General features: G+C 37.1%; 1 protein-coding gene across 1 annotated transcript in view; it reads left to right on the forward strand.

Moving 5' to 3' along the window:
• Nucleotides 1-16521, forward strand: part of prkcha (protein kinase C, eta, a) — a 97525-nt gene that overhangs the window by 45981 nt on the left and 35023 nt on the right. Inside the window, exons 3-9 of the mRNA XM_061895243.1 lie at nt 3612-3765; nt 5241-5275; nt 6577-6653; nt 10596-10725; nt 10832-10965; nt 11041-11172; nt 11250-11423. Of these exons, the coding sequence (XP_061751227.1) occupies nt 3612-3765; nt 5241-5275; nt 6577-6653; nt 10596-10725; nt 10832-10965; nt 11041-11172; nt 11250-11423 (836 nt within the window). The remainder of the gene's footprint in view (nt 1-3611; nt 3766-5240; nt 5276-6576; nt 6654-10595; nt 10726-10831; nt 10966-11040; nt 11173-11249; nt 11424-16521) is intronic.

Consider the following 16521-nt stretch of genomic DNA (forward strand, 5'->3'; position numbering starts at 1 on the left):
TATCAGTTTGAACATCAAATATGTTGTCTTTGTAGCCTATTCAACTGAATATGGGTTGAAAATTATTTTCAAATCATTGTATTCCGTTTATATTTACATCTTACACAATTTCCCAACTCATATTGAAACGGGGTTTGTATTTCTCTAAAATCTCCTTTGGTGCATTTATACATACGTCAGTGCTATGCTTCCATTTGAAACCAAATTGTTTGTCAGTGGTTACATCATAATTCTCCAGTCTACTCAGTAGAACTGACTCTAATACTTTGTACAGAAAGCTTGCTTGGACTATTGGCCTATAAGTATCTGAGCTGTTTTCATTTTCCCAATTTATCTTTGATCACAGGTACTAGCACAACAGTTAGCATAGCATCGGGTAACACTCCTTGGACAAGACAACCTGTATAGCACATAGCCAACATTGGTCAATGAATAACAAGTGCTAAAATGGTGGAGACCACTCTATTTAAATTTGATTTTTGTGTTTATACCAATGGTCACCACGGAGACACTCATTTCCCTCCACATTTATGGCAATATGTGGTCCAACCTCTGACGTTTTGTCATGTTGCTGACATGCAGCACACAAATATATTATATATCACTTTTTTTTAGGCTTTATTAAAGCATTAGCTAGATCCGGAGTCACCAACGCGGTGCCCGCGGGCACCAGGTCACCCGTAAGGACCAGATGAGTCGCCGGCTGGCCTGTTCTAAAAATAGCTCAAAAAGCAGCACTTAAACAGCAGCCTTTATTTTTTAAATGTTATTTTTTTACCAGCTAGCTGGTCTCGCTTTGCTTGACATTTTTAATTTCTAGAGAGACAAAACTCAAATAGAATTTGAAAATGCAAGAAAATATTTTAAAGACTTGGTCTTCACTTGTTTAAATAAATTCATTTATTTTTTTACTTTGCTTCTTATAACTTTCAGAAAGACAATTTTAGAGAAAAAATACAACCTTAAAAATAATTTTAGGATTTTTAAAAACATATACCTTTTAAATTCCTTCCTCTTCTTTCCTGACAATTTAAATCAATGTTCAAGTTAGTTTTTTTTATTATTATTGTAAAGAATAATAATTACATTTTAATTTAATTCTTCATTTTAGCTTCTGTTTTTTCGACGAAGAATAATTGTGAAATGTTTCTTCAAACTTATTATGATTAAAATTCAAAAAAATGATTCTGGCAAATCTAGAGAAATCTGTAGAATCAAATTTAAATCTTATTTCAAAGTCTTTTGAATTTCTTTAAAAAAATTTTGTTCTGGAAAATGTAGAAGAAATAATGATTTGTCTTTGTTAGAAATATAGCTTGGTCCAATTTGTTATGTATTATAAAAAAGTGCAGATTGGACTTTAACCTATTTAAAACATGTCATCAAAATTCTATAATTAATCTTAATCAGAAAAATTACTAATGATGGTCCATAAATTATTTTTTAAATTTTTTCAAAAAGATTCAAAATAGCTAGTTTTTCCCCTCATTTTTTTCGGTTGAATTTTGAATTTTAAAGAGTCCAAATTGAAGATAAACTATGTTTCAAAATTTAATTTTCATTTTTTAAGTATTTTCTCTTCTTTTAAACTGTTCAATTAAGTGTTTTTGTCATCATTTATTCTCTACAAAAAACTTCCGGTAAAAGGAAAAAAAATGTACAACGGAATGACAGACATAAATACCCATTTTTTTTATATATATAGATTTATTTATTAAAGGTAAATTGAGCAAATTGGCTATTTCTGACAATTTATTTAAGTGTGTATCAAACTGGTAGCCCTTCGCATTAATCAGTACCCAAGAAGAAGCTCTTGGTTTCAAAAAGGTTGGTGACCCCTGATCTAGACTAAGGCACCTATTTTTTTTAGCACACTAAGGGTTTAATATGGAAGGTACTGCAGTATTGTGATGGTCCGTCTGGAATGATCCAGTGTAAGCAAGTGCATATTGCAAGAAGTGTTTTTTTTTTATAAAGGAGATGTATTGTAATAATATATTTCCTATATAAAAAAACATTATTTAAAAAAAACGCCAGCAGACAACAAAACAAATCTATTTAATTTGTTTAAATCAGCTGCTTAAGTCATCTAGCAGCTATAAAATATAAAATGTCAATGCTGAGAATCGACAAAAACAAATCTAGTCTTACTCATTTGCAGTAGTTATAGTTATAGATCGACATGCATTTGTTTTCCACACATGTAAAGGAAGAAAGTAGATGTGAAAAGACAGTGTTGAGAAGAAGTGGATGATATTCATTGAATTGAAAAAAAATTAATCAGCAAAAAACATAACCAAGCATAAATGAATTTGACTATCACTGCAAGTCTGCACCTTACTTAAGCAAAATGAGTTTAATGCAAGCCAATAATGTTATAATAATATCTAAGCAGCAGACATTTATTCATGAAAATATGGAAAGCTGGTGGATGATGCAGTGTTTAGCGGGAAAAGCAGCTGAAAACAGATACCATATTATAGTCCACTCTACAAGGTAAATGCTGTACTTTATTATTGCATTACTTCACATAATCTACTGTAGTTGTTAGTAAGACATTCCATTGTATTATTTTCCGACAATATTTCATATCCAAAAGTTTGTTTTTCTTCTAAAAGGTTTGTTACATGTTAAAATGTTGTTGTTTTTTTGGGGTAAGCACCAATTGGTTTAATTTAATTCAATGGGAGACGTTGATTTGAGGTACTGTACAAGTATCACAGAACCAGTTGAGCTCATAACTTGTAGTACTACTGTCTTCTCTCTCTTAATCGTCTGTCTTTGCAGCGTGATCGCCCCCTGTTCTCACAGCCATTTGTGCATAACTATGCCAGTTTGCCCAAACATTCACACGTGCTAAGTAGACGCAAAACAGCGACCACAGAACAGTTTCAATTTTGATCAATCACATTGTGTGTGCTAAATGATTGTATTTGCATCTCCTCACAGTATTGTGGGCGTTCTAAAAATCAGTATATATTCTGCATGTTCATGAAGACGAATACGCTAAATGGATTGCACTCTATTTTGCACACACGTCTATTTTGCATGCGCAAAATTTTGTACGTTTTTATTACATGCAAACGTTTAGTAGATCAGAACACCTGCAACCCACGTACTGCATACAATTTGTCAGTTTTTATGCTTTATTTTTGCTCTACTTATTTAGGATCTTAGAATATCAGGCCCTTCACTCATAAATTAAACCTTTAGTATATCAGGCTCTTAGTAATTACCTGCAGCGCACCTGCAACACACGTACTGCTTGCTATTTTTCAGTTTTTATGCTTCATTTTTGCTTTACTTATCTTATTATACTTATTACGTATCTTAGAATATCAGGCCCTTCACTCATAAATTTAGCAAGTGACAAAAGGTCTGGTCTCCGTAGTTTGAAAACCTTTGGGCATGGTTATTTGTGTAACCTCCAGAATGCCCCTGACTCACAGGCATGTGTATTTGAATAGAGATGTTAAGTTTGGTACCTTCGAATTCATGTATAAGGAACTCTCCTGAAGGAATCAATAAAATACTATCTATCTATCTAATTACAGCCCATCATAGACTATCACCTGCAATTGTGAGATGTAAGACATTTTATGTGATTTCAGATGAGGCCACAGGGACAAAAATAAACCACCCGGAGTTTACCAGGAACCGCCATGCTGCCGTGAGACGGAAAGTCCACCAGGTCAACGGGCACAAGTTCATGTCAACCTTCCTTCGCCAGCCCACCTTCTGTTTCCATTGCACAAAGTTCATCTGGTAAGGAAATCTGGTCAGAAAAGTGATTACACTCACATTTTCAAAATATTTTCATCATATCTTCTCAATGTATAATACAATCAGAATTAAACCTAGCTCAAACTTAAGAGTAGTCAGTTCGCAAAACAATTGAGTACACCTGGCAGTGAATGTCCAAAGAGTGAATGATTAATCTGAACTAACACTGTTTTAATTCTTTTGAAAATGGAATTCACCAAAGCGGCTAGACTAAAAATGCGCCTCTGAGCTCAGTAGGGTTCAGGCCTGCCTGATGGCCACATCAAGGCATTTGTCTTCTTGGAGATGTGAGCTTAATATGTTGAAAATCTGCCATTTAGCCCAGCTTAATACATGTATCATTCTTTCATTTGATGTTTTATTTGAAATCAATATTGAAAAACATAATTAGTAATTAGTCAAACACGTATTCACATATTCACAGTAGTCTGGGATTTTCTCCCAGCCTTCATTTTTAAATTTTGCAGCTGCAGTATGAAATTTAAGTTTTCATATCTAGAGTATTACACTGGATTGTTCTTCCCGGTGTTCATTTGTAATTTTTTAATTTTTAATATTCCATCCTGCACTACCACGAGCTAATGCAACAACATTTTGTTCTTATCTGTACTGTAAAGTTCAAATTTGAATGACAATAAAGGAAGTCTGAGTCTAATTTTGACAGCAGTTCTTCCTGCGGCACAAGGAGAGGTTTACATTCTTGAGGGACGTTAACTGCAAACCATAAATCCATGCTTGTAATTGGTCATCTGCTGCTAAGCCCAAGCTCTATCACGTGAATGTGTTAATGAAAAGATTACTTGACTAATGGATTTGTTTTACAACCTTTGTAGTAATACACGTTCCACATCTTCTAATTCCTTAAGACGAAAAACAAATAATCCTGAATAATTTATACTTAAAACAGTCTGTTTACCTGCAAGCCCAAATCCTACGACTGTACTTCCAGGTGAGCTTAGCACATACAATTAATTTGCAGAATTTAAGTTTAGACACTTGTTACTAATCATCTTCATATTTGCTTTAATTAATAGATATAGAAAAACACAACATTATTCATTTATTTTTATTTTACTTTAATAATGATATAAGTTGGTTGCAACATCGAAATTAATTTTCCCCTCAATTAACCGCAGCTCCCCAGTGCCCGCAGAATACATGCTGCTCGGGACCGTGATGCTCGACCATAGGCAAGACACAATTATCTTGCGACTCTTTTGTTGCCAGCTGATAGCTGTGTTGACTAACTCGACTCAAATTCAGTGGATAGTAAATCTATATCGTTGTACACTCGACTACTATAAAGTATTTACAGATGGTTATGGTATTAGTTTAATTTCTATAGTGTTGTCTCGTAAGGCAATACTCAGATACTATACTGAAATATGATATTCAGTAAGTCAGGGACAAGTCACCACTTTATAGATGTTGTGATTATGCCTCTATCTTTGTTCCAGGGGTGTTTTCGGAAAGCAGGGTTACCAGTGCCAAGGTGATGTCATTAATTACTTTGTTTTTAAAGGGGAACTGCACTTTTTTTTTGTATTTTGCCTATCGTTCACAATCATGAGACAAGAACACACCACTTTTGTTTAGGGTTTTTAAAGATTAGAAAAACACTTGCAAGATGCGACAAATGGGAGTCATTATTGGAGCCTTTAAAACCCTCTTAAACTACTTCAAAACACTTCATCAATGTTTGTTCTTACACGCTGCAAGGATGTACCTTTTTTTGTGTGTGTATATATATATATATATATACTGTAATGTATTCATAACAATATGTAATATGTAGAATATTTCCCATATTTTGGTAATTTTAAGCTTTGCCGGAACATATTTCCTGGGCAAATTTATTTCCGTTCCCATAACAACGTACTTCCGGCAACCAACGTGTGTTCTACTTCCGGCAACAAACGTATGTGTTATAATCACGGAAGACTTGGTAACAGAATTAAGATCACCACTGGTATTTTTTGGACAATGAGGAATCAAAACCTTATCTTTTTTAACTGAATATACAGAACTGTTTTAGAAGCGAGACCGCAAGGAGAGGGTCAACCGTTGCAGCGGACGGTAGCTGAGAGAGTCACCGGCGTGACTTGACGCTGCAAATGTGGAACTTGAAGCTATGCTATGCCGAAATAAATGGCATGCATACCCAAAATTAATTGGAAAAAATGTCCCCGGCCAGTTTGACCAAACAGACAAATCCATCGACTGAGTCACTAAAATATTTATCATGATACATGCAGCATGTCATGCTTGTTAGTACAACTACAGTCAGTCGAGCTAGCCGTGTACAAACAAAAATGAAAGGGGGCTAATACCTTACAGATACTGTAATAAGATTTTAAATTTTCCAGTCAGAACAGATTGTGTTGTACATTACAAACTTAAAAGCCATTTAGCTGCTGACGCAGAAGCTGTCTTACGGCTAATGCCGTTGCAAGGGGATGTGAACTTACTTGGCTAGAAAAACGGTTCCTCAGTGTTTACCCTTACAATAACAATGCCGCTACAGCTCGGTTAGTATACAGGTTATGGAACATAATTGAAGTATTATTGGCTGTTTTTCGATGCATTTTAAAGTGATTTCGAGGCAGAATTGATTACTCCCATTAACTGCATCGCTCGCCAATTATTACAAGTTCGAATGCAAAAAAAATACATTTGTCGTCTTGTCTCTCATAAGGATTGTGAGCGATAGGCAAAATTCCCAAAAAAAGTGTAATTCCCCTTTAAGCATACCAGGATGCTTTGGCTCTGATTTTGACTGTGTTTTCGCCATAGTGTGTACATGTGTGGTTCACAAACACTGCCACCGAGAAGTTATCACTGTGTGTCCACCACGCATGCAGAAGTTAAAGGTAATTACGTCATCATTATCTGTTTTGTGCACAAAACACTTTTCATACAGGAAGTACATGAAAAAGAAAACACTCCTAAAATTACCGACTTTCCTCATTTCAATCTTGAGACGTCCTAAGGCAAGGGTTCCCAAACGTTTTAACTTGGAGGCCACATTAGGTTAAAAGAAGTTGGGGCTATCTATTTGTGTGTGTATATGGATGTGTATGTACAGTGGGGCAAAAAAGTATTTAGTCAGCCACCGATTGTGCAAGTTCTCCCACTTAAAATGATGACAGAAGTCTGTAAATTTCAACTTAGGTACACTTCAACTGTGAGAGACAGAATGTGAAAAAAAAATCCAGGAATTCACATTGTAGGAATTTTAAAGAATTTATTTGTAAATTATGGTGGAAAATAAGTATTTGGTCAACCATTCAAAACTCTCACTGATGGAAGAAGATTTTGGCTCAAAATCTCACGATACATGGCCCCATTCATTCTTTCCTTAACACGGATCAATCGTCCTGTCCCCTTAGCAGAAAAACAGCCCCAAAGCATGATGTTTCCACCCCCATGCTTCACAGTAGGAATGGTGTTCTTGGGATGCACCTCCGTATTCTTCTTCCTCCAAACACGACAAGTTGAGTTTATACCAAAATGGATACATGGATGATACAGGAGAGGATTGGGAAAATGTCATAGGGTCAGATGAAACCAAAATAGAACTTTTTGGTATAAACTCAACTCGTCGTGTTTGGAGGAAGAAGAATACTGAGTTGCATCCCAAGAACACCACACCTACTGTGAAGCATGGGGGTGGAAACATCATGCTTTGGGGCTGTTTTTCTGCTAAGGGGACAGGACGATTGATTCGTTTTAGGGAAAGAATAAATAAGGCTATGTATCGTGAGATTTTGAGCCAAAACCTCCTTCCATCAGTGAGAGCTTTGAATGGTTGACCGAATACTTATTTTCCACCATAATTTACAAATAAATTCTTTAAAATTCCTACAATGTGAATTCCTGGATTTTTTTTTCACATTCTGTCTCTCACAGTTGAAGTGTACCTATGATGAAAATTACAGACCTCTGTCATCATTTTAAGTGGGAGAACTTGCACAATCGGTGGCTGACTAAATATTTTTTTGCCCCACAGTATAAGGGATGAAAATAACTTTGTGATGTTCGATTCGCATCTCGATTAATGGGTTCTTATGTGATTAAAAAACAATGTAATTATAAAACAGAACAACTGGATGCAATTTGATTTAGTGCAGTGCTTCTCAGTTATTTTATGTTACGCCCCTCTAGCAAAATTAAAATATTTTGCCCCCCACACTCTCCATCGTGACTATAACTAGTATAATTTGTCCATAAATTGTTATAACTATACCTCTGCATAACATTGTAAGCTTATTAACATTAAAGGGAGCAACACACCGGCCTTTCCTCGTCTCCCACTTTGGTTACAGTGAAGCCAAGTGCTACATACGCTTCGTCATATTCTGGTACAGAATAAAAGCATGTTCCCCGAGGTCACACACATCAAACTGCCCCCACCCCTGTCCTTCCCAGGGGGCCCCACCCCACTATTTGTATGAACGATGATTACGAGTTCGGCACGATAACCAGTTTATTTTTACACTTGATTAAGCTAAATCTTATTGATTTGGATCTGTTGATAAACATTCAGTATGTTAAATATACATAATTGTGTCATGTGATTCAGACATATTTGGTATATTTCAGACATAATGGTGGTTAATTCAACATAATGGTTATTAATCATGCAAAATTAGTTTGAAAAATGATACATTTTAAATTAAAGCAATTATAATTTAAGGGCCCTCTCAAATTTTATAATTAGTGCCCTAATTATAAACCCTCTCCATTCTATTTCTATATTGCTTGTCCTCGTTTGGGTGGCAGGCCAGCTGGGGCCTACCAAAGCTGGTTTCGGTGGAGGGCACTTATAAACAACCAACTACTCACACACACACATTTACACCATTGAAGAAGCCCCAATTAACCTAACATACATGTTTTGGGGATGTGGTAGGAAGAAAACCAATGCATGAACATGGAGAACAGGCCAACTCCACACAGAGCTGCTCAAAGATTCAAACCCCCAGATTCCTGGTTGTGCAGCTACTATGTAGCTTTATTGTTATAATTCATTATACAAAAGTTGAGTTGAGTTTGAGTTTGTTTCGACCATGCATGCACACAACATAATACATCACAATTTCCAGTTTCTCTATTCAAAATGTTCAAAAAGGAGTAGGACGAAGCAGATCTTATTTAATCTTACACCTTTTCATAGCAGTTGATAAAACTTTTGTTCACTTCCTGTTCTCAATTTATTCACAATATACTCCATAAATCAAATCAGATCAAATCAACTTTATTTATAAAGCACATTTAAAATTTACCACAGGGGTAGCCAAAGTGCTGTACAATGGGCAGGTTAAAAGATAATACGAGAACCGAGCAAACAACACAAACAGAACATAAAAAAAACAAACAGCAGGTGTATAATGGGGCGCCATTGCAGAATGGATATCACTCAGTGTTAAAAGCCAAGGAATAAAAGTATGTTTTAAGAGAAATTTAAAAACAGGAAGAGAGGAGGCTTGTCTAACACTCAGAGGTAGGTCGTTCCAGAGCTTGGAAGCAGCAGCGGCGAAAGAAAGCTCTGTCACCTCTAAGCTTCAACCTAGTGTCAGGGATAAGTAATAACAATACAAAATAAATAAATAGATAAATAATAATTGGTGAAGTAAGTTATATTTCATGTGGTGAGATGAGTAAGATTATCTTAAAAATGAATGGATTGATGAGATAAATTGAGAATGTTTATCTTGGTTCTTCTTATTTGTACTTTGTAAACACTTTGAAGAGTTTCTTGAAGTGGATCATAATGGTACATTGTTTGATTTCTTTGCTTAATTCATTCCATAATTTAATTCTTCCACATACTAATATACTGAAGATCTTAAGTGTTGTACGTTCATACAAATGTTTTAAGATTATCTTAAAAATGAATGGATTGATGAGATAAATTGAGAATATTTATCTTGGTTCTTCTTACTTGTACTTTGTAAACACTTTAAGTTTGAAGAGTTTCTTGAAGTGGATCATATTAGTACATTGTTTGATTTCTTTGCTTAATTCATTCCATAATTTAATTCTTCCACATACTAATATACTGAAGATCTTAAGTGTTGTACGTTCATACAAATGTTTTAAATTACATTTTTCTCTAAGATTATATTCCTCCTCTTTTGTTGAGAAGATTTGTTGTATATTCTTGGGTAGCAGATTATAGTTTGCTTTGTGTATAATTTTAGCTGTTTGCAATTTCACTATGTCGTGTAATTTCAGTATTTATGATTCAATAAATAAGGGGTTTGTTTGTTCTCTCTCTCCAACATTATGTATTATTCTAACTGATCTTTTTTGTAACACTGTTAATGAATGAAGTGTACTTTTGTAATTATTTCCCCATAATTCTACACAATAACTCCGATATGATAACACTAGCGAGCAGTAGAAGATATGGAGTGTTTTTTGGTCCAGAACATGTTTTGCTTTATTATTGACATGTTTCTTGTTGCTTTATGTTGTATGTTTCTCCATAGGATTTCAATTTATCATCAATCATTATACCTAGAAATTTGGTTTCATTTACTCTTTCAATTTCTATTCCGTGTATTTGTATTTGTGTTTGACTTTTTTGTCTACTGTTACTAAATATCATTATTTTAGTTTTACTGAGATTCAAATATGTTTTGTCTGTTTTTGTCAAACCATCTTTTTATTTTGTTCTTTTCTTCTGTTATACATTTATTTAGGTCTGCTTTAAGGGTGACATAATTAAATGGGAATCTTTCTAGTGATGTAATTAATGCAAGGAGTGTTTAGTCTAATTCTTAATGTCTTAAATGTTTATGTTACAGCCTGCAATTTCTGGATTCAGCATCAAAGTCCCACACCAGTTCAGCATCCACAACTACAAGTCGCCTGCTTTCTGTAATCACTGTGGATCACTGTTGTATGGATTGTTGAAGCAGGGCTTGCACTGCAAAAGTATTGGCCTGTTTCATCAGCAGTTAAAAAAAAATCCGAAAAGATTCTGGTTAATCGCAACTGTTTTTCACTAAGTACAAGTTTCCACTCTGGTTTCTCCTTACAGTCTGTAAAATAAACGTTCACATCCGATGCGAACACAATGTTGCACAGAACTGTGGAGTCAACAATGTTGAACTGTCCAAGAAGTTGTCAGAGATGGGCATTGAACCTGGAGAACTCATTCAAAACTTCCCTAGAGTATGAACATTTTCTAAACGGCTCAGGTAAAAAGACATTTTTCTAAATCGTCTAGTGTCCTCTTTGTCTTTCCAGACAAAAAGTGAACATCAGACAAAAACGCCCAATGAAAGGGAGATCAGTTTTCAGTCTCACCTGGAGGTCCCTAGGTTTTGCATTTCAGATTTTACGTTTCTTCAAGTGCTTGGCAAAGGCAGCTTTGGCAAGGTGGGAAACTTGTGTTAAGTTGTCTATGTTAGCACGACCTTCCCGTAAGTGTGTTTTTGTGTATGGTCTATCTGCAGGTGATGCTTGCAAAGCTAAACAAGAGCGATCAGATTTTTGCAGTCAAGGTGCTGAAAAAGGACATCATATTGCAGGATGATGATGTGGAGTGTACCATGACTGAAAAGAGAGTGCTGGCACTAGGCAGCTCTCACCCATACCTCACACAGTTATACTGCTGCTTTCAGACAGAGGTGCGTAAATACACATGCACACACACCTTTTTGGCTCTTTGTTATATGATGTATACAAGTGCTTATCAATGGGAGGAGCGTTGAAGTGTCTCGAGGGGCCTCAGAGGCATAGGACTTCCAGTATTATTGTCAATTTTTCAGAAAACAATACACAAGTATTCAACCAGGTAGGTGCTGGTGCCAGCAACTCATGGAGTGGTTTGTACGGATGAATAAATAAATGTGAAAAAAAACTTAGTGGTTTGTCTGGATAAATAAATAAATGTGGAAAAAAAACTTTGTCTCCAAGGGGGCATGACAAAAATGACAAAAGAGAAGCACTGGCTTAGGTGCATGGCTTTCTCTTACAGTGTTACCTCGGTTTTGTACATCCCATTTACAACTCTGTCTCATTCCGCATATTTGAGTGTGCCTATTAACAATACTATGTGTTTGTTTGTCCATCTGTGATTTTTTAAATTGGGTATGGCAGCAAATAACCCACCATGTAACAGAACTTCTCTTAACCCCCTCCTTTGCGCCTCGCCCTCTTCCCAATCTTAAATAAAGGTAAAAGTAAGGTTAAATGTTATTCTATCCATTTCATCAGTCGTTTGTATTTATATATATTCGGAATGCAAAATGTAATTATTGTCTTTAAAATGTGTTTGTGTTAATATTTTTCGGCGTAAGGAACAAATTGCTACGTCTTCGGAAGACTTATTGTAACGGATTACTAATGAAAACTGAGGTACCACTGTGGGTTTTTTTAACTTAAACTAGTGTTTAGTTGGGTGCATCTATTGTCAACCAATCTCTAATGGTAGCGTTTAAGAAGTGAAGTGAAGTGTATTTATATAGCGCTTTTCTCTAGAGACTCAAAGCACTTTAGTGAAATCCATCATATAAATCCTTTAAGCTACATTTAAACTAGTGTGAGTGGGTAAAGTGTCTTGCGCAGGGACACAAAACAGTGACAAGGATAGCGGAAGTGAGACTCAAACTTGGAACCCTGAAGTAGCTGGAACGGCCGCTCTAGCAACCGAGCCACGCCGCCCGCATTGTAAGAACATTTCACTTGTAACTTATTGGACTTAACTCATGTGGTGGTCTTTGAATGTATTTGTAGTACCGGTAAATAGTATAATGCTTTATTTAAATTTTATTTTAAATATTACGTTACTGTTTTTTGTATTTTATTTATTTTTTATGATATTTTGTATACACAAGATTTTGTATTTAATTCAATGTTGCAGCACATAAATTGGTTAAAAGGTGGCAGCAGTGTGCAACTTGCCATGAGATATGATGACTTGCTCCTTTTCCTGTCTGAGTTTTGAGGCAGGACAATCCTAATCTTCTTTAGGTATTTTAGCCTCCGTTTACCCAATTTGAACTGGTTCAGAATAGAGCAGCATGAAGATGAGACTTAAATCTGAAAAGCAACACCACAAAGTAGCTTTTGTAGCATCACGTCATGCCCTGTATGTAACTTAAGGCACACTGTGTGAGCCACATCATAATGCATGATGACACTAAGCATTTACTCTTAAAAAGACTTTGTAAATAGAGTTTTAAGAAAAACCCATTATAATCGAACCAGTTAGTCTCAAACTGTGCTACATTTATGTGGGCTCCATCTAGTGGCAAAAATCACTTAATGAAATATTGTTTGTGTAATTAATTTTATGTGAATCATTATTTAAGTAGAGTGTTTTAATTTCAAACATAAGTGTTACTGTTCAAACTGTGAGCAATGTTACAGTGGCCCAAAATATTCAATGTACTTATTAAATAAAACATCTGACTTGTTTTTAACGAATACTTAGGCCTACTACTGTACTGTTATTTAATGCATGTCATTACGGTGGTACTTAGTGAAGAAAGTTTGAGAACCACTGGTCTAAACAATCTTTTTGTTGGTGGTGTAATATGGTGCCATAGTGAGATGTGATTGGGTGTGATGTTTAACTGATATTTCTGGTTTGGTTAATCAAACTTGTTTAGCTTGTTTCCTTGGAAAGGCATCTTGACGTTTTGACTGACTTAGTGTCAACTCATAGACAGTCCAGTATTGTTCTTCAATCATGCCTTGATCTTACAGTTCATTACTCTGTAGTCCAGGGGTGTCCAAACTTTTTGTCTTGGGGGCCGCTTTGGGCGGAAATTATTTTACTGGGGGCCAAAAGTCGACTGTATGTATAGTAACTATGTATGTATATGTATATACAGTATATATATATATATATATATATATATATATATATATATATATATGTTAGGGCTGAAAATCTTTGAGTGTCCCACGATTCAATTCAAAATCGATTTTTGGGGTTGCGATTCGATTATATATCGATTTTTTTCGATTCAATGCGATTCTCAATTCAAAAACGATATTTTTCCGATTCAAAACGATTCTGTATTCATTCAATAAATATGATTTCAGCAGGATCTACTGCAGTCTGCTGACATGCTAGCAGAGTAGTAGATTTTTTTTTCTAAAAGCTTTTATAATTTTAAAGGACAATGTTTTATCAACTGATTGCAATAATGTAAATTTGTCTTAACTATTAAACGAACCAAAAATATTACTTATTTTATCTTTGTGAAAACATTGGACACAGTGTGTTGTCAAGCTCATGAGATGCGAAGCAAGTGTGAGCCACTAGGACACTATTGTTCTTTTTTATCCAAATGTGTTTGGATAATGTAAATGAGGGATTTTTAATCACTGCTATGCTGAAATTATAACTATTATTGATACTGTTGTTGATAATATTGATTTTTGTTTCACTACTTGTGTTTTGTTCTGTGTCGTGTTTGTGTCTCCCTTCAATTGCTTTGTTTATTGCAGTTCTGAGTGTTGCTGGGTCAGGTTTGGTTTTGGAATTGGATTGCATTGTTACGGTATTACTGTGTATTGTTTTGTTGGAAGGATAAAAAAAAAAATCGATTTAAAAAAAAAAGAGGATCGATTCTGAATCGCACAACGTGAGAATCGCGATTCGTATTCGAATCGATTTTTTCCCAGACCCCTAATAAATATATATTAGATTAGATTAGATTAGATTAGATTAGATAGTACTTTATTAATTCCGTCAGGAGAGTTCCTTCAGGAAAATTGAAATTTTCAGCACAATCCCATTCAAGATCAGACAAACATTACAGGGAGACAGAACAGGATCGCTGACGGGTCTGCCGGCTTCCAGCGCCCCTTACAAAAAAGATGAGATACAGGGAAACAAGGTGGGGGGAAAGGGAGAAAAAAATAGAAGATTAAAATAAAATTTAAAAAAATCGGTCTTAGCCTGGGCCCTGGAGAGGGGGTGCAGACTGAGGCTAAGGGAAAAAAACAACTCATAGCCATAGAACACATCCCTCTTCCATGTGTATAAGAGGGAAACATCAAACATCAAAGAACACAGAGGACATTAAAGACATTAAAGCAGCAGATACAACCAGACACTTCTACATACAGCTATGAATAAAAAGTAAAAGAAACATATCCACTGTGGTGCCCTCTGCGGTGTTCCACGCCATCGTCCGCTGGGGTGGAGGGAGCATGGCCAGAGACAGGAGCAGACCCATCAAAGCAGGAGCTATATATATATATATATATATATATCCATCCATCCATCATCTTCCGCTTATCCGAGGTCGGGTCATGGGGGCAGCAGCCTAAGCAGGGAAGCCCAGACTTCCCTATCTCCAGCCACTTCGTCTAGCTCTTCCCGGGGGATCCCGAGGCGTTCCCAGGCCAGCCGGGAGACATGGTCTTCCCAACGTGTCCTGGGTCTTCCCCGTGGCCTCCTACCAGCTGGACGTGCCCTAAACACCTACCTAGGGAGGCGTTCGGGTGGGATCCTGACCAGATGCCCGAACCACCTCATCTGGCTCCTCTCGATGTGGAGGAGCAGCGGCTTTACGTTGAGCTCCTCCCGGATGGCAGAGCTTCTCACCCTATCTCTAAGGGAGAGCCCCGCCACACGGCGGAGGAAATTCATTTCGGCCGCTTGTACCCGTGATCTTATCCTTTCGGTCATGACCCAAAGCTCATGACCATAGGTGAGGATGGGAACGTAGATCGACCGGTAAATTGAGAGCTTTGCCTTCCGGCTCAGCTCCTTCTTCACCACAACGGATCGATACAACGTCCGCATTACTGAAGACGCCGCACCGATCCGCCTGTCGATCTCACGATCCACTCTTCCCCCACTCGTGAACAAGACTCCTAGGTACTTGAACTCCTCCACTTGGGGCAGGGTCTCCTCCCCAACCCGGAGATGGCACTCCACCCTTTTCCGGGCGAGAACCATGGACTCGGACTTGGAGGTGCTGATTCTCATTCCGGTCGCTTCACACTCGGCTGCGAACCGATCCAGTGAGAGCTGAAGATCCCGGCCAGATGAAGCCATCAGGACTACATCATCTGCAAAAAGCAGAGACCTAATCCCGTGGCCACCAAACCGGATCCCCTCAACGCCTTGGCTGCGCCTAGAAATTCTGTCCATAAAAGTTATGAACAGAATCGGTGACAAAGGACAGCCTTGGCGGAGTCCAACCCTCACTGGAAACATGTACGACTTACTGCCAGCATTGCGGACCAAGCTCTGACACTGATCATACAGGGAGCGGACTGCCACAATAAGACAGTCCGGTACCCCATACTCTCTGAGCACTCCCCACAGGACTTCCCGAGGGACACGGTCGAATGCCTTCTCCAAGTCTACAAAGCACATGTAGACTGGTTGGGCAAACTCCCATGCACCCTCAAAAACCTTGCAGAGAGTATAGAGCTGGTCCACAGTTCCACGACCAGGACGAAAACCACACTGTTCCTCCTGAATCCGAGGTTCGACTATCCGGCGAAGCCTCCTCTCCAGTACACCTGAATAAACCTTACCAGGAAGGCTGAGGAGCGTAATCCCACGATAGTTGGAACACACCCTCCGGTCCCCCTTCTTAAAGAGAGGGACCACCACCCCGGTCTGCCAATCCAGAGGTATATATATATATATATATATATATATGTAGGTGTGGGAAAAAAATCACAAGACTACTTCATCTCTACAGATCTGTTTCATGAGGGGTTCCCTCAATCATCAGGAGATTTTAATGG

The sequence above is a fragment of the Nerophis ophidion genome, linkage group LG03, assembly GCF_033978795.1.
Source record: "Nerophis ophidion isolate RoL-2023_Sa linkage group LG03, RoL_Noph_v1.0, whole genome shotgun sequence".
NCBI lineage: Eukaryota > Metazoa > Chordata > Actinopteri > Syngnathiformes > Syngnathidae > Nerophis > Nerophis ophidion.